The 19,965-nt window shown below is 37.7% G+C and overlaps 1 protein-coding gene across 1 annotated transcript; it reads left to right on the top strand.

Annotated features, from left to right (window-relative positions):
- The first annotated feature begins 785 nt into the window (after positions 1-785).
- Positions 786-3,540, top strand: LOC133823235 (WAT1-related protein At5g07050-like). Its single transcript, XM_062255896.1, has 6 exons — positions 786-1,109; positions 1,226-1,288; positions 1,376-1,492; positions 1,603-2,017; positions 2,124-2,275; positions 2,941-3,540. Exons 1-6 carry the CDS (start codon positions 904-906, stop codon positions 3,281-3,283), a joined length of 1,296 nt encoding a protein of 431 aa, XP_062111880.1. The 5' UTR covers positions 786-903; the 3' UTR covers positions 3,284-3,540.
- The last annotated feature ends 16,425 nt before the right edge of the window (positions 3,541-19,965 follow it).

The following is a 19,965-nucleotide window of genomic DNA, read 5'->3' as shown; positions in this document are numbered from 1 at the left end:
TATTATACTAAAACAATATCTTTATATATATATATACCCGCCCCTGCCATTATTCATATAAATATATTTATATAGATATATATTATAGTTTTGTACTTAGTTATTATTGGCTCATCTAATCACTTGCTTCCACTGAATATATATTTAATTATTTATGTTAAGCATATTGTTTATCTACCTTAACATTTGTCACGTAATGTGCAACATTATTTCATGTACTGAGTCTATAAACGCCGTATAGAAGTTATGTACCATTTACGAGCACCCTCTTTTGCTTTTTTTTTTTGTTATTTAGTAATAAGCTATTGGTGTAGTACGTAACGTTCTCATGATCAAATAAAATTAACACCAAAAAGTCCAGTAAGTCCTAAGAGAACAAATTATTACACAATTACGATCTAATTTTACAACTTTAGTTGAGTGATGATGAAGAATATAGGTTTTCTTTCAACGTTTTATATATTCACACTAGCACTAGTGCTGATAAAAATGAGAGGATATTATTCGTCGGAATGCCGCGTCGGAAAGCCGGGCTTAAGTTAGAATGGGCCGATAAGTGGAGACCAGGGCCCACCAATTGGCGAACCAGGTTAGGCCCGCAAATGGCATCAGCAACGATAATTGTGAACCTGATTTCTCACCCAAGCACAATCCTCTACCCTTCTGCCACGTGTTACCCACATTGACGTAACTCTTGATAAACAGAGCTAGTTTTGGAATATTCAAGTTGATCCAGATGTGGCCTATAAATAATGGACCTTCTCCCATTTTTTTTACTTAGGAAACACATCAAAGGAAAACTTGCAAGTGTTGTCCTCTACTCTCTAACCTTTATTCTTCTTATTCTTTTTTTTTTCCACTTTGATTAAATTTTTATTCATAGGGAATAATTAATTAACAAAAATGGAAGGGAAAACTGGATGCTTTAGTAATTTCTTTCAAATGACTAAGCCATACATAGCTATGATCTCTCTTCAGTTCGGCTATGCTGGGATGAACATAATTACCAAAGTGTCCCTCAACAGGGGAATGAGCCACTACGTCCTTGTTGTCTACAGGCACGCCTTTGCCACGGCCGCTATTGCTCCTTTCGCACTAGTTCTCGAGAGGTAAAAAAACTAAGCATTTATGCTAGTTTATACAACATATATTTACCATCACATTCGTTGCTTAATTTTGGCTGAAATTTCAATTTTGAAGGAAACCCACCTTTTTGTTTATGCAGAAAAGTAAGACCCAAGATCACTTTTCCAATTTTTATCCAGCTTTTCGTTCTGGGCCTTCTTGGGTAAGCACAAGAAATCTTAAAGAAGCTTCATCGATCACCACACGTAGTGAATTTTTCCTCATGTTAATTTGTTTCCCATTACAACAGGCCTGTGATTGATCAGAACTTCTACTATGCTGGGCTAAAGTTCACATCTCCTACGTTCTCCTGTGCCATGAGCAACATGCTCCCAGCAATGACATTTGTCATGGCTGTTCTCTGCCGGTAACATCAGCAATTCTAACAAGCCACAACTCCTCTCTCATTTCGTTGGTTTTTAAATATTAATATTAATATATATATATTTTTTGTTGTGTTGTCTTATAATAAAAAAGGATGGAGAAGTTAGACATGAAAAAAGTGAGATGCCAAGCAAAATTAGTGGGAACAATAGTGACGGTAGCAGGAGCAATGTTGATGACATTGTACAAAGGACAAGTAATTAATTTCTTCTGGGTTGACCAAACTCACAACCTCAATTCGTCTGCTACTGATGCTGCCGCCGCTGCCTCCGCTGACAAGGACTGGCTTAAGGGCTCCATTCTTCTCATTATAGCCACCCTTGCCTGGGCTTCCTTCTTTATCCTTCAGGCTGTGACACTAAGGAAATATACTGCTCAACTGTCACTCACTGCAATTGTGTGCTTCTTGGGGACCCTGCAATCTATTGCTGTCACCTTTGTTATGGAACAAAAGCCTTCTGCTTGGTCTATTGGTTGGGACATGAATCTCCTTGCTGCTGCCTATGCTGTAAGTCTCTCACTTGATCTATACATACATGTATGTATATATATTTATATTTTATATATATATGTGTGATATTTGTAATATGACTTATAATTATATGTATATGCAGGGTATAGTATCATCGGGCATAGCATACTATGTTCAAGGGATAGTGATGCAGAAAAGAGGCCCTGTTTTTGTCACTGCATTTAGCCCTCTGATGATGATCATTGTCGCTATCATGGGATCTTTCATCCTTGCGGAAAACATTTACCTCGGAGGGTAATTTTCCTAAAGTTTCAATCTTTTCAAATATAAAAAAAATAAAAAGACATAAATTCCTTCGGAATAATTTAATGTAAACACCAAAAAAAGTGCTTCTATAAACTTTTTTTTCTCTTTTTATTTATTTCCTAAAGAAATATCTCATATTTTTTTAATTCACACTTACCAAATTATCCTTATTACTACATTATAAATGAATTCAACCCTCTGTAAATAATTATTGTTTAAAGATATTCAAAATAATTGACACTATCAATTTAAAAAAATTACGAACAAAAAAATAAATAAATCATTATTTTTAAATTTATTATAAATAATTTAAAATTAGATATTATCATATTAAAATAAAAATAATTTGTATAATTACAATATTAAGTTTATATACTTGAAAAACTTATAATGTTTAAAAAAATTATTTTATAGTTAAAAATTGATAAATTAATATATCATATATTTTGGACATGTTAACTAATTAATTTTCATCCTTTAATATTTAATGAAAATATTTATGTTGATTTATTAAAATAATATATTTAAGAATAAATAAAAAGAATCATGACAGAAAAAAAAAGTAGAGGATGAATAACCTCACTCATATAAAAAAAACAAAAACTTAATAAATTATTATTTATCAAATTTACCCTCTCGTTTGTGATATGCAGTATTCTTGGTGCTGTTCTTATTGTGATGGGGTTGTACTCTGTTCTCTGGGGCAAATACAAGGAGTACAAGGAGAAGGAAGAAGAGATAATTGTAGAAATTGTTAAAGGAAACACCTGTGGGCATCAACATGATCCCGATCATCATCATAGTGTTAATATTTTCCGAATTGAAACTGTGAGAGAAGATGTCATTGAAGGAGCAAACGACAACGACGACATTGAAATGCAAAAGAATAGAACTAATACCGAAAATGACAATGCCTTAGCTCCTGCTGCAAACATTTGTGTGCCACTTCCCCAGCCCACAGTAATAGCTTTACCAATACAAGACCCAAAAATTTAAAGATTACTTCAAAGACAATAAACTAATAATAGAAAGTTGCAAGTTTGGCCATCAAAGTGAAGGAAAGGGAAAGTAGAGGAGGGCAAGCCTTTTAATTTTTTCCCTCTATATTCTTGTCTTCTTTTTTATTTTTTTTGTGCTTTTTAACTTTATGTTTTTTCTTTTGTGTGTGGAGAGTATGTATTATTGTACTTGTTAGCCTAATCTAAGTTTATATTTTGAGAATACAATGAAAAGCAAAAAGGTTAATTAAACTATTTTTTTTTCTTTAGATTAGTGTTTTACTTATTAATTATACTATATACCACATATACACTGTTCATGTCCAAAAATTGTTCTTGTTAGACTTTAACGAACTAGTGAAGGAGTAGAACTCTCTATCTCTTATTCAATTCAAGTGATTATTTGCACAGTACATATTTTTACAAAATATGATACAAAATTTAGCCTATGTTTTGCATGGAAAAAAAGAGGAAGGAGAGAAAGTTTAGAAGAGAAAAAAGGAATGAAAAAAAAATGAGATGTTTGGTTGGGAAGAAAGTGAGTGGGGCCCAAATTACATTACTACATAGAAGGAAAAACAAAGAAATGGTGATCATATATGGCTAGAGTAGACGAAACGGGGCACCGGTAGGCGAGGTATCCAATGGTTGAAAATTTGCAACCGCCAAGTAATAGCTGGGGTATCTCCAATGCAAGTGTAGAGTCCAAGAACTTTACTTGGCTAGTTAGATAGTAGTAGTAATAGTAATAGCTAGTAGTAGTTGTAATATATTTATTACTGTGGATTTTGGTTCAAGCCGGGACTTAGTTGGACACTCGTAGCAACACTTGTAGATTTAAAAAGTTTAACCTATAGTTTAAGAATATTAATTATAACATAAGGTTTGATTAATATAGCTGATTATGAAGATGATATTTATTACACTATAAGGTTTAGATAGACCCAATAAGATAATGACACTTGTCATGTGCATGTTTATTGAGAAATTAATAATTTTTGAGGAATAGTTTATTAAGAGTAATATTTGAAAATCCCAGAGTCTGCCAGCAGCTTTGAAATCGTTATAGGACTCAGTCAAAGCTATTTACTCAATTCAAATTTGGTTGAAAAAGTGCAATTTTGTAGAGTCCAAGAACTTTACTTAGCTAGTGATACGAACCACGCCAACAAGTGTGACGAAACCCGACACCAAATATGGAACAGCCTCCAAGAACACACGAGATTGAAATGGAACCGCGACCCAATGCTTAGCCAAGCACGAACCTTGGTATGAGGAAGACACCACAAACGGGGATGGAATCCGTTTGATAAGTCAGGATGAACGCCACAAGGAATCTCCTTGATAAGTTCAAAAGTTTCTTCAAGAACTCAAGAAGAAATAAACTCACAATTTCATTCAACATAATCTGGTTTTTCCAAATGTTTTCAAGGCCTTATATAGCCGAAAATTACATCAATACAAGCTCATTTGTCTTCCTAAAAACCGAAATATTAAAGACAAGCCTTTTGTCTTCCTAATGAAAACTGAAATTTAAAGACAACCCTTTGTCTTCCTAATAAAAACTGAAAATTAAAGACAAAAGGACTATTGGACTCACACAAGTCAAATGTTTGACTTATCACAAAATAAACAAAGACTAAATAAAAAACGTGATTAAAAATAAAAAGACTCATTACAGGAAGCTAAATATTGATCAAGCTCCTAAACTGGTGTCCTCATCATTCCTCCCCTCTTGACTTGGATAAACTGGAACTTGACTTGGATTTTTAGTCTTGGTGTCCTCATCATTCCCCCCCTCTTGAGAAAGATTTGACCTCAAATCGTCACCTGCATCAAAAGGACTCAAATCATAAACATTAAAAGTAGCACTAACAGTATACTCACCTGGTAAATCGAGTCTGTAGGCATTGTCATTGATCCTTTCTAGCACTTGAAACGGCCCATCTCCTCGAGGTAGCAATTTGGAACGTCTTTGTGCTGGGAATCGCTCTTTCCTCATGTGTAACCATACCCAATCACCGGGATCAAAAACTTGCTTGTTAGCATCAAGTTGGTTAGTGTTTAAAAGAGCCTCCTTAACCTCACTTTTTTTTGCATAAAAATTATTTTGTTTTCTCTCTAATTTTCCCTCATTGATCGAACTCTTCTCTTTCTTTTCTCTCTCACTTGATTCGACCCTTTTCTCTCTTTGTCTCTTTTTTTTCTCACTCTCATTCATCTTTTCACTCTCCTTCTTTTGCTCACTCAATTTTTTTTTATCACTCAATTTTTGCAACCGCACTTGGTCTTCATATACTTGCTTTGGCGTCAATGGAGCTAGAGTGATTGTTCGTTGACAGAACGTGAATGAGTACTTGTTGGTGAAGCCATCATGCTGGACTCGCCGATCAAATAGCCAAGGCCTTCCTAGAAGGAGGTGTCCAGCTTGCATGGGAACCACATCGCACAATACCTCATCCTCATACTTGCCAATTCGAAATGATACCAGCACCTGTTTTGTAACCCTCACTTCACCACTATCATTCAACCACTGCAACTTGTATGGACAAGGATGTTTAAGCGTTGGGAGCCCCAGCTTCTCAACCATGGAAGAACTAGCAACGTTAGTACAACTACCTCCATCAATAATCACACTACATACCTTGTCTTTCACATGACAACGAGTGTGAAAGATGTTCTCCCGCTGCACCTCTTCTTCCTCTTCTTTTGCTTGCAAATTCAAGACTCGTCGTGTGACTAGTGCAAGCATCTCACCAGATTCTGCCCCAAACTCCTCATCATCGATAGAAACATCTTCCAATGGTGGCATGTCAGCAAGATCTTCATCTTCAGAATCGAGCTCGCCACTTTCTCGAATCACCATAACTCTCTTGTTTGGACATTGGCTAGCTATGTGTCCTCGCCCCTGACATTTGAAACACTTTATCTCACTAGAACGGGACGAAGTAGGGGGCTGTTTTACCTTGAGGGGTCGTGGCTGGTTTTGGTGTAAAGGATGAAGTAGGTTGGTCTTCTTCCTTCTTTGGATAGTTCGACTGCCAAGGTGTTGCACTTGAATGGTGTGGGCTCGGTCTTGGCTTTGAACTTGTACTACCCCTCTTGAGCTGCCTCTCAACTTTGATTTCCATATGCACCAAATCTTCCAATTCCACATAATGGTGTAGCTCAATTGGATTTGCAATCTCTCGGTTCAAACCATTCAAAAACCTTGCCATGGTTGCCTCCCGATCCTCTTCAACATTGGCTCTAATCATAGCCATCTCCATCTCCTTGTAATACTCATCAACACTCTTGGAACCTTGATGAAGGCCCTGCAACTTAAGGTATAGATCTCGATAATAATGAGGTGGTACAAACCGTCGCCTCATCACCCTCTTCATGGCCTCCCATGTTGTGTCAATAGGGCGATCTCCACTCCGCCTCCTGTTGATGCACAACTGATCCCACCAAACAATAGCATAATCAGTAAACTCAATGGCAGCAAGTTTTACCTTCTTCATGTCGGAGTAATTGTGACAATCAAAAACTAGCTCCATCCTCTTCTCCCACTCAAGGTATGCTTCAGGATCACTCTTCCCCTGAAATGCTGGGATTCTCATTTTGATATTCCCCATATAATTATCTACCTGGTTCCTATCTTCTCTATTCCCACCATACCTCCTATGGTTACCCGTAGACATCCTATCAAACTCATCATCAGAAACTACCCCTTCTAAATCCCCTTCATTCTCATCCTCCCTTTGGTGTACCCTACCCCTCCTTGGTCTCCGTTGTGTTCCCTCTTCTACCCTATCCAACCGCTCATGTATTTGCTCACACTCCTCCCTCAACATCCTCCTCATCTCCCCCATTAAAGCTTCAATTTGTAGATTTGGAACTGTAGGTGGTGGAGCGTCATTGCCTGCATTTCTTTCTGTATTTTGTGACATGATGGAGAATCTGCAAAACAATAAGGTTAGACAATTATAGAAAGGACCTCACTGCACTCCCTCACGTGTTTCACTCAAAGAAAATGGTCACTCAAGTACACTCGTGTTTGCACTCAATGATGGCTTTTACCCTCAAATAAGCTCACACCTCTGCCTTTTTCCACTCTATTTTCTTCTTTAAGCTCTTTGAAAACTAATGAAACGGTGATATGGAGGTTCAAGCAGCCAATTCTACCAAACAAATCAAACGAAAACCGATGAAAAAGTGGCGAAAAATGGTGATTTTTGGAACACTTGTGTGGGGTTTTGGCAAAAGGGCCTCTAGACTATGGGGAACAAGAATAGAACAAAAAAATTTTTTTTTTTTTTTTGGTCTCGGATCCTCTTGGTTTTCTTTTCTTCTTCTTTCTTTCTGTCTTTCTATTTTTTTTTTCTAATATAGAAACACGAATTGAAAGAAAAACACAAAGTAAAGGATAGGCCAAACCAGATGATCCTAAGCTCTGATACCAACTGATACGAACCACGCCAACAAGTGTGACGAAACCCGACACCAAATATGGAACAGCCACCAAGAACACACGAGATTTAAATGGAACCGCGACCCAATGCTTAGCCAAGCACGAACCTTGGTATGAGGAAGACACCACAAACGGGGATGGAATCCGTTTGATAAGTCAGGATGAACGCCACAAGGAATCTCCTTGATAAGTTCAAAAGTTTCTTCAAGAACTCAAGAAGAAATAAACTCACAATTTCATTCAACATAATCTGGTTTTTCCAAATGTTTTCAAGGCCTTATATAGCCGAAAATTACATCAATACAAGCTCATTTGTCTTCCTAAAAACCGAAATATTAAAGACAAGCATTTTGTCTTCCTAATGAAAACTGAAATTTAAAGACAACCCTTTGTCTTCCTAATAAAAACTGAAAATTAAAGACAAAAGGACTATTGGACTCACACAAGTCAAATGTTTGACTTATCACAAAATAAACAAAGACTAAATAAAAAACGTGATTAAAAATAAAAAGACTCATTACAGGAAGCTAAATATTGATCAAGCTCCTAAACTGGTGTCCTCATCATTCCTCCCCTCTTGACTTGGATAAACTGGAACTTGACTTGGATTTTTAGTCTTGGTGTCCTCATCAGCTAGTTAGATAGTAGTAGTAATAGTAATAGTTATGAATTTTAAGAATATTAATTATAACATAAGGTTTGATTAATATTACTGGTTATTAATAAGATAATTATTATAACCTAAGGTTTAGATAGAGCCAATAGGATTATGACACTTGTCATATGCATGGTTATTAAGGAATTATTATTTCAATGACTTAGTCTTCACCAGAACATGTTAGGAGCATGACATTTGTCATAGTTTTATTTATTTGTAGATTAGGTTAGATAATTAAATAGATTTTTCGTAACTTTAGGGTACTGTAACTTCCGACCTATTTTTGACCCAGTTATGTTATGAATTTCGAAAAATAGTATTTCTAAAAAGTTGTAGATAATTGAATTAGCTTTCTAACGGTATAAAGAGATTATAAATCGGAGTTCTATAGCTTCAGATATGTTGATTTTACTTCAGGTAAGTTTAGAGTTACGAGATTTAGGGAGTTAGAAGTTAGCATTCTATTTCTTTTTATTATTATTTTTGTTTTAAAAATCAAGCTTTGACTCCTTAAATCTCTCTGAATAATTTGACCAATTCCTAAGCCTTTGGCTGAAGTATATTCAAATATTTTCAATTAAATTCATTATTTTTATTCAAAGCCAAAAATAAGATTTTTATTCCTAGAACTCTATAAATAGGACCTAGCACCAAGCCTTTTCATTCATTCTTCAAGCATTGATCAGAGCCTTCCATGTGCTAGTGAGACTATAGGGTGATAAACACTTGGATTGGGGTTAATCATTATAAGCTTAATAAACACTTGGGAAGTAAAGTTATAGTGTATTTCGGTTTCGAGGTATAGTTCGGTCATAGAAGCATTCAAGGTATTCCTTATTCTAGTTCCTTTCTGTATTGTTCTTATAGTTTTTCTACTCAAATCCTAACTCGTATTCTCTATTCTTGGTTAGGCATCTAAGATCTTGAACGTAAGATTCTTCTCGGTAAGTATATTCTCGGTGGTTTTTAGTTCATTCATCTCTTTCTTTTAGAATACTCACCTCTATATTAATGGTTTTTAGGAGTGTTCCAAAATCCCGACTTTGTTCTCATCATCCCGGTATATTGGTAAGGAAAATAGGATAGGATTTATGTTATATGATTTATATGTTATGATAAATGTTATCTTATGATTATGTGTTATGTTATATGCTATAATATGTATAATTGTAGACTTGGGCATATGACCCGTACAACTAACAAGCCCCAATAAATTATGGGCATATGACTTGCTTAGCTAGCAAGCCCCACTAATCTAATGGGCATATGACTTGTTTAGTTTATGGGACCCCAAGTAATAATGGCCATTATAGTATGTATGTGACATATGTGTTATGATATGTTTTATGTTACATTATGAAATTTATGTATATGGTTTATGTGTTAGATTTTCCTTGCTGGGCATTAGGCTCACTCCTTTTATGTTTATATGTGCAGGAAAATAGCTTTGATGGCGGGAAGGGTTCTTGGTAGTTTGGGCATGTGTATTGAGGCGGAATGGAATCGAAGGGCCGAGAGTTCGATTCGAGGATGAAGTTTCTTTACTTATGGTTTTATGTGTATTTTTCCGCACTTTATTATGTAATCCCTTTTAATTATAATTATGTTATGTTTTGATTTTAAAACAATGGGATCCCATATCCTACTTTAAATTTTATGTAAGTTTAACATTTATTTTTACAAGTTTTTAATAAAGTTATGATCATTTTACTTGTAAGTTTTATTAAGGATTAGTGTCTATGGATAGTTTTCGTTAATGGTCCAAAGTCTAGAGTAGTTGGGTCATTACAAATTTCGTGAATAATATTTCAGCGTATGCCGATATATCGCAGCTCTAGGGGGCGATATATCGCCACTCGGGGAATACGAAAAACACGTAACTTCGCACGACCACTTCGACGAGCGTCGGGAATATCAGCCCAGGCGATATATCGCCTAGCATGGGTGATATATCGACTCTAGGGCATGATTTTTGAATAATTTTGAAACCGAGCTCATTTTATTCCATAACCTCTTGATAAGTCCAGAATCTTTTTGATCGAGTCTTAAGCCTCTGCTGAATAATTATTCAAATGTTTTTCAATTAAAAAGTCATTATTTTTATTCAAGCTAAATGAAGATCTTTTCATTCTTGAACTCTATAAATAGGACCTAGTACCCAACCATTTATTTCATTCTTCAAGCTGAGTTCAGAGCCTTCAAGCTGTTAGTTTACTTTAGAGTGTTAAACACTTGGGTTGGGGTTATAAGCTTTATCATTCTAAGCTTATTAAACACATGGGAAGTAAGGATAATAGTGTGCATTCTGATATCGAGGTGTAGTTCGGTCATAGTGCATTCAAGGTATTCCTATTTCTAGTTCCTTTCTGTGTTGTTTCATTAGTTTTTATAGTTTTTCTTTACTCAATTCCTAACTCGCTATTTTCATTCGTGGTTAGGCATCTAAGTTCTTTGAACTTGAGGTTTCTTGTCGGTAAGCGCCTTCTCGGTGGTTTAGTTCATTCCTTTTCATCTCTTTCTTTTAGAATACTCACCTTTCTATTAATGGTTTTAGGGAGTGTTCCAAAATCCCGTCCTTGTTCTCACATCCCGGTATTTGGTAAGGAAAGTATGATAGTATTATATGCTTATATGATTATGCTATAGTATGTTTTTATATATGTTATGATATATGTATGTTGTGGGGCTTATAGTTGCTTAAATAGCAAACCCCAACACTTTTATGTTTTTGGGGCTTATAGTTGCTTAGCTAGCAAACCTCATTGTATTTTGAGGCTTATAGTTGCTTAGTTAGAAAACCCCAATAGTTACCATGTACATGGGTTAGAATTATGATATATGTTTATAGAATATGTTGTATGGTTATAGCTTATGTTTATGTATATGTTTCATGCTTGTAGTAGATTTTCCTTGCTGGGCATTAGGCTCATTCCTTTGTTTTATATGTGCATGAAAATAGTTATGGCGGCGGGAAGATTCTTGGCGGCTTGAGATTGTGTATGGAGGAAGAATGGATTCGGTGGACTACATGAACGATTCGAGGATGAAGTTGTTTTTAGTCATTTTATTACGTTTCTATGTATTTTCCGCACTTTTTTTTGTAATGAATTTTAAGATTTAAGTTATGTTTTATTTTCAAAACAATGGGATCCCATATCCTAACCGAATTTTTATGTATTTCAACATTTGTTTTACAGTTTTAATGAAGTTATGATTATTCCATATGTATGTTTTCTTAAGAATGATGTCTATGTATAGTAGTTATTAATGGTCCAAAGTGTAATGACCCAAATTTGCTAATAGGGCTTAGGGCCTTGATTAGCATGCCTAGAGGGCAATAATGATTTAACATGTTAATATGTGAATTTATGTGAATATGTGATAGAGATGCATGTTTAGTTGAATTAAATATGCATGCGGGCCCCGTTTGGATATTAGGGTTATGTTTGTGATTTTAGCCCGCTGAGGGCATAAATGTGATAAATATGATATGTGTGTGATATATATCTGTGTAGCACGATCCGAGACAGTTCTAGAGAGCAGTTAGCCAGAAAGTCACAACGGGGTTGAGAATCCGACTCAGAGCGAGTCGAGGGGTATTTTTGGTATTAGATGTAATATGGGGGTTATCGGGTTATGGAAATAAATATTTGGAGATATATTTTAGGTTAGGATGTCTAGGAGGGAATATTGGGGAAATTTTCCATTTTGCCCTCGGGGACGTTTTGGTACCCTGAGCCTTGAGGTAACCTTAAAGCTTAAGTTAAATAAAACAAAGCTTAGGAAGTGTTTAGAAATTTAGGAACTGACATTCACTTTCCCTTCTCAGCTGAAGATAGTTTCTATTTTCTCTCATCTTTACTCTCTAAGACAACTCAAGGAATCAAGCAAGGGAAAGAAAACAGTCAAGAACTAGAATTGGGGCAGAGCTTGGGAGACTCTAACCAGAAAACCAGGACTTGGAGCTTGAGGAATTGAAGTTGGGAATTTAGGGGATCAACTCTGAATCATAACTCAGCAAGGGTAAGCTCTAACTTTGAGAATTATGGTTGATTTCTAATATTTTCTTAGGAAATTCATGTGAGTAGGATTTGATCTGTTCTAGGGTGCTTAGCTGAGTTTGTGGAGCAGGTTTTTGATAGGTTTTGATGTTGAAACTGGGCTAGAACCTTTGTGATGATTATCTGGAATTGTTAGTTTGATTTTGGATGAGATGGTTTGAAGAAAATGCAGGAAAAGATGGAGATTTCTGGGTTTGGAGGCGAGGGCCGCGGCCCTAAGAGGGGCATGCCGCGGCCCGTGTGCATGCGAGGCCTTGGGAGGCCATGGTGCTCGAGGCGCGCCGCGGCCCGTGTGTGCTTCAGGGAGGTGCTAACCTCTGTTTCGAGGCTAGCCGCGCCGCTTGTGGGGTAGGGTCACGGCTCTTAGTGCCATTTTGTGTTTTCAAGTGTGTTTAGGCTTGGAAACTCAAAGGTTAAGGCTCGGGATGGATTTTATCACCCGGATTGATAGAATTCAAGGTCCCAGAGATTAGAGTTTTGGCGCAAAGTTATTTAATGGATTAGAACTTGATGGATAAATATTATTAATGTGTTGTGACTAGGGTTTCGGCGAGGCTCAAGTTAGGGGACTGTGCTCGGGATATCGGTGCTCGGAAAGCTTGGGACGCAGGTAAGAAAACCACTGTTCCCATAGAGCTTGTATGCAGGGTTGGGCCCCAATATGTTTGAATTGCAGGGCGTAGCCCTTTGATTGAATTTGTTAGTGTTCAGTATATGTTTATTATGCTATGAATGCGATTATGTGAATGTTTGGCAAGAGCCGGGAACGGCACAGGTCGAGGTAGGCAGGGGCCGGGAACAGCAAAGGGCCGGGAATGGCGTTGGGCACGTTCAGTGCATGGCTGAGTACGACAAGGGGCCGGGAGCAGCGTTGAGCACATGGAGTGCGAGTTTCTAGGGCGAGACCCTAAATGATACGAACCACACCAACACTGTGATGAAACCCGACACCAAATATGGCACAGCCACGAAGAGCACACGAAATGGAATGAAGAACCGCGACCCAATGCTTAGCAAAGCACGAACCTTGGTATGAGGAAGACGCCACAAACGGGGATGGGAATCCGTTTGATAAGTCGGATTGAACGCCACAAGGGATACCCTTGATAAGTTCGGATAGTCTCTTCAAGAACTCAAGAAGAAAACTCACAAATTTTCATTCAACATAATCTGATTTTTCCAAATGTTTTCAAGGCCTTATATAGCCGAAAATTACATCAAGACAAGCCCCTTTGTCTTCCTAATGAAACCGAAAAATTAAGGACAGCCCCTTTGTCTTCCTAATGAAAACTGAAATTAAAGACAAGCCTTTTGTCTTCCTCATGAAAACCGAAATTAAAGACAAGCTTTTTGTCTTCCTAATGAAAACCGAAAATTAAAGACAAAAGGACTATTGGACTCACACAAGTCAAATGTTTGACTTATCACAAAATAAACAAAGACTAAATAAAAAACGTGATTAAAAATAAAAAGTCTCATTACAGAAAGCTAAATATTGATCAAGCTCCTAAACTGGTGTCCTCATCATTCCTCCCCTCTTGACTTGGATCAACTGGAACTTGACTTGGATTTTTAGTCTTGGTGTCCTCATCATTCCCCCCCCCCCCCCCCCTCTTGAGAAAGATTTGACCTCAAATCGTCACCTGCATCAAAAGGACTCAAATTAGAAACATTAAAAGTAGCACTAACAGTATACTCACCTGGTAAATCGAGTCTGTAGGCATTGTCATTGATCCTTTCTAGCACTTGAAACGGCCCATCTCCTCGAGGTAGCAATTTGGAACGTCTTTGTGCTGGGAATCGCTCTTTCCTCATGTGTAACCATACCCAATCACCGGGATCAAAAACCTGCTTGTTAGCATCAAGTTGGTTAGTGTTTAAAAGAGCCTCCTTAACCTCACTTTTTTTTGCATAAAAATTATTTTGTTTTCTCTCTAATTTTCCTCATTGATCGAACTCTTCTCTTTCTTTTCTCTCTCACTTGATTCGACCCTTTTCTCTCTTTGTCTCTTTTTTTTCTCACTCTCATTCATCTTTTCACTCTCCTTCTTTTGCTCACTCAATTTTTTTTGATCACTCAATCTTTGCAACCTCACTTGGTCTTCATATACTTGCTTTGGCGTCAATGGAGCTAGAGTGATTGTTCGTTGATGGAACGTGAATGAGTACTTGTTGGTGAAGCCATCGTGCTGGACTCGCCGATCAAATAGCCAAGGCCTTCCTAGAAGGAGGTGTCCAGCTTGCATGGGAACCACATCACACAATACCTCATCCTCATACTTGCCAATTCGAAATGATACCAGCACCTGTTTTGTAACCCTCACTTCACCACTATCATTCAACCACTGCAACTTGTATGGACAAGGATGTCTAAGCGTTAAGAGCCCCAGCTTTTCAACCATGGAAGAACTAGCAACGTTAGTGCAACTACCACCATCAATAATAACACTGCATACCTTGTCTTTCACATGACAACGAGTGTGAAAGATGTTCTCCCGCTGCACCTCTTCTTCCTCTTCTTTTGCTTGCAAATTTAAAGCTTGTCGTGTGACTAGTGCAAGCATCTCACCAGATTCTGCCCCAAACTCCTCACCACCCATAGAAGCGTCCTCCAATGGTGGCATGTCATCAAGATCATCTTCCTCTTCGGAAACTATCTCCCCATTATCCCGAATTACCATAACTCGCTTGTTTGGACATTGGCTAGCTATGTGTCCTCGCCCCTGACATTTGAAACATTTTATCTCACTAGAATGGGACGAAGTAGGGGCTGTTTTACCTTGAGGGGTCGTGGCTGGTTTTGGTGTAAAGGATGAAGTAGGTTGGTCTTCTTCCTTCTTTGGATAGTTCTACCGCCAAGGTGTTGCACTTGAATGGTGTGGGCTCGGTCTTGGCTTTGAACTGGTACTACCCCTCTTGAGCTGCCTCTCAACTTTGATTGCCATATGCACCAAATCTTCCAATTCCACATAATGGTGTAGCTCAATTGGATTAGCAATCTCTCGGTTCAACCCATTCAAAAACCTTGCCATTGTTGCCTTCCGATCCTCTTCCACATTGGCTCTAATCATAGCCATCTCCATCTCCTTGTAATACTCATCAACACTCTTGGAACCTTGACGAAGGCCCTGCAACTTAAGGTATAGATCTCGATAATAATGAGGTGGTACAAACCGTTGCCTCATCACCCTCTTCATTGCCTCCCAAGTGTCAATGGCACGATCTCCATTTCGCCTCCTATTGATGCACAACTGATCCCACCAAACAATAGCATAATCAGTAAATTCAATGACAGCTAGTTTTACCTTCTTCATATCAGAGTAGTTGTGACAATCGAATACCAACTCCATCCTCTTCTCCCACTCAAGGTATGCTTCAGGATCACTCTTGCCTTGAAAGGCGGGGATTCTCATCTTGATATTTCCCAAATTATTGTCTACCCAGTTCCTAGCTTCCCTATCTCGGCCATACCTCCTACGGTTACCCTCTGACATTGATGAGGACACCAAGACTCAAAATCCAAGTCAAGTTCTAGTTGATCCAAGTCAAGAGGGGAGGAATGATGAGGAGGCCAGTTTAGGAGCTTGATCAATATTTAGCTTCTTGTAATGAGTCTTTTTATTTTTAATCACGTTTTTTAGTCTTTGTTTATTTTGTGATAAGTCAAACATTTGACTTGTGTGAGTCCAATAGTCCTCTTGTCTTTAATTTCGGTTTTCATGAGGAAGACAAAAGGCTTGTCTTTAATTTCGGTTTTCATTAGGAAGACAAAGGGGCTGCCCTTAATTTTTCGGTTTCATTAGGAAGACCAAGGGTCTTGTTTTCATGTAATTTTCGTCCTTATAAGGACTGCCAAAACAATGTGAAAGGGCAGATTATGTTGAATGAAATTGTGAGTTTATTTCTTCTTGAGTTCTTGAAGAAACTTTTGAACTTATCAAGGAGATTCCTTGTGGCGTTCATCCTGACTTATCAAACGGATTCCATCCCCGTTTGTGGCGTCTTCCTCATACCAAGGTTCGTGCTTGGCTAAGCATTGGGTCGCGGTTCCATTCCAATCTCGTATGTTCTTGGTGGCTGTTCCATATTTTGGTGTCGGGTTTCGTCACACTTGTTGGCGTGGTTCGTATCAGTTGGTATCAGTTGGTGTCCTCATCATTCGTATCAGTTGGTATTCCCAGCACAAAGACGTTCCAAATTGCTACCTCGAGGAGATGGGCCGTTTCAAGTGCTAGAAAGGATCAATGAAAATGCCTACAGACTCGATTTACCAGGTTAGTATACTGTTAGTGCTACTTTTAATGTTTCTGATTTGAGTCCTTTTGATGCAGGTGACGATTTGAGGTCAAATCTTTCTCAAGAGGGGGGGAATGATGAGGACACCAAGACTCAAAATCCAAGTCAAGTTCTAGTTGATCCAAGTCAAGAGGGGAGGAATGATGAGGAGGCCAGTTTAGGAGCTTGATCAATATTTAGCTTCTTGTAATGAGTCTTTTTATTTTTAATCACGTTTTTTAGTCTTTGTTTATTTTGTGATAAGTCAAACATTTGACTTGTGTGAGTCCAATAGTCCTCTTGTCTTTAATTTCGGTTTTCATGAGGAAGACAAAAGGCTTGTCTTTAATTTCGGTTTTCATTAGGAAGACAAAGGGGCTGCCCTTGGGTCTTGTTTTCATGTAATTTTCGTCCTTATAAGGACTGCCAAAACAATGTGAAAGGGCAGATTATGTTGAATGAAATTGTGAGTTTATTTCTTCTTGAGTTCTTGAAGAAACTTTTGAACTTATCAAGGAGATTCCTTGTGGCATTCATCCTGACTTATCAAACGGATTCCATCCCCGTTTGTGGCGTCTTCCTCATACCAAGGTTCGTGCTTGGCTAAGCATTGGGTCGCGGTTCCATTCCAATCTCGTATGTTCTTGGTGGCTGTTCCATATTTTGGTGTCGGGTTTCGTCACACTTGTTGGCGTGGTTCGTATCAGACATCCTATCATATTCTTCCTCTAAATCGCCCCCATCAAACTCTCCTTCACCCTCAACATCCCGTTGTTGCACCCTGTTCCTCCGTGCCCTCCATTGCGTTCCCTCTTCTACCCTATCCAACCTCTCATGTATCTGCTCACACTCCGCCCTCATCATCCTTCGCATCTCCCCAATTAATGCTTGCATTTGTAGATTCGGAACCTCAGGTGGCGGAATATCATTGCTTGCATTTTTCTCTTGATTTTGTGCCATATTTGGAAATCTGTAAAATAGGGTTAGAATAATATGGAGAAAAAAAAACCTCACCACACTCCCTCACGTGTTTTCACTCAAAAATTGTCGCTCAAGTCCACTCGTGTTTCACTCAACTTTGATGGCTTTTACCCTCTAATAAGCTCACACCTCTGCCTTTTTCCACTCATATTCTTCTTTAAGTTCTTTCAAAACTAAACCAACGGTAATATGGAGTATTCAAGCAGCAAATCCAACCAAACAAACCAAACGAACACCGACGAAAACTGGTGAAAAAAAAATGACGAAAAATGATGATTTTTGGAACACTTGACTAGGGTTTTGGGAAAAAGGCCTCTAGACCATAGGGAACAAGAATAGAACAAAATTTTTTAAGAGAGGCTTCCAGACTCTTTTTTTTTTTTTTTGGTCTCGGATCCCCTTGATTTTTCTCTTCTTCTTTCTTTCTTTCTTTCTTCTTTTTTTTTTTTTTGATTTCTCAAATGCAGATACAAGGGATTCGAAGGCAAAAACAAATCGGTTTTCACAAGAGAAACAAAAGAGACTCAAAAAGAAAAGAGAAACAATGCAGATTCGGATTTCACAAAAAGAAAAGAGAAAACTCAACCCACATTCGGATTTAACAATAAGAATAAGAGAAACTCAATCCCAACTCAGATTTCACCATAAGAACAAGAGAAAACTCAATCCCAATTCAGATTTCTCAATAAGAACAAGAGAAAACTCAAAGTAAAATTCGGATTTCAAAACAAAAACAGCAAGAGAAACTCAATGAAAATTCAGAATCCACAATTAGAACAAGAGAAAAACTCAAAGCCCTAATTCATGTTAAGAACCCTAATTCACGATTTTAACAAGCTCTAGAATAGTTTCGGATTTCACAACAAATAAGGGAAACAATTGAAACAATTGAAATTAACAAGCTCTAGAATAGAAAAAAAAAACACGACTAGATGAACACGAATTGATTTTTTTTTTCTTCAGAAACCCTAAAATAAGAACACGAATTGAATAGAAAAAAAAAACAAATGAAAAAGGATAGGCCAAACCGGATGATCCTAAGCTCTGATACCAACTGATACGAACCACACCAACACTGTGATGAAACCCGACACCAAATATGGCACAGCCACGAAGAGCACAGGAAATGGAATGAAGAACCACGACCCAATGCTTAGCAAAGCACAAACCTTGGTATGAGGAAGACGCCACAAACGGGGATGGGAATCCGTTTGATAAGTCGGATTGAACGCCACAAGGGATACCCTTGATAAGTTCGGATAGTCTCTTCAAGAACTCAAGAAGAAAACTCACAAATTTTCATTCAACATAATCTGATTTTTCCAAATGTTTTCAAGGCCTTATATAGCCAAAAATTACATCAAGACAAGCCCCTTTGTCTTCCTAATGAAACCGAAAAATTAAGGACAGCCCCTTTGTCTTCCTAATGAAAACTGAAATTAAAGACAAGCCTTTTGTCTTCCTCATGAAAACCGAAATTAAAGACAAGCTTTTTGTCTTCCTAATGAAAACCGAAAATTAAAGACAAAAGGACTACTGGACTCACACAAGTCAAATGTTTGACTTATCACAAAATAAACAAAGACTAAATAAAAAACGTGATTAAAAATAAAAAGTCTCATTACAGGAAGCTAAATATTGATCAAGCTCCTAAACTGGTGTCCTCATCATTCCTCCCCTATTGACTTGGATCAACTGGAACTTGACTTGGATTTTTAGTCTTGGTGTCCTCATCACTAAAGGATACCTAGGATATCCTCACGGTGTGGACCGCAAACCCAGGGCCTGGTAAAGCGCCTGGGACGACTTGGCCGTATGTGCTTAGCCTATTGATGGCCTGTTTATATGCTATGTGTTTGTTATGCATATGTTTTCTTCTTGTGAGGGTTTTCTTGCTGGGCTTCGGCTCACGGGTGCTCTGTGGTGCAGGTAAGGGCAAGGGAAAAGTCGACCAACCATGAGTACGGAGAGCGTGAAGCGTTGCGTACATGTTTGGCCTGCCTGGCTGCCACAGCCAGTGGTTTTGAGAGATGATTGTATTAAAACTTAGATTTTGTCGTCTAGTCGACTTGGTTTGTAAATTATATGTTGTAAATATTTCTAAATAGTATTTTGGGATCCCAAGTGTCAAACACATTATGATTTTCAGTAAATGGAATTATTTTCAAAGTTTATAACTCTTTTTATGGCTTAATCACACTTTTTGACCGAAAATCTCGATTAGCGAGTGGAATGCACTTTTAAACTCACTT

This window comes from Humulus lupulus, chromosome 3, assembly GCF_963169125.1.
Source record: "Humulus lupulus chromosome 3, drHumLupu1.1, whole genome shotgun sequence".
In the NCBI taxonomy this organism is placed as follows: Eukaryota; Viridiplantae; Streptophyta; class Magnoliopsida; order Rosales; family Cannabaceae; genus Humulus; species Humulus lupulus.
Note: the sequence above shows the minus strand (reverse complement) of the source record. Positions and strands in the feature narration are given on the sequence as shown.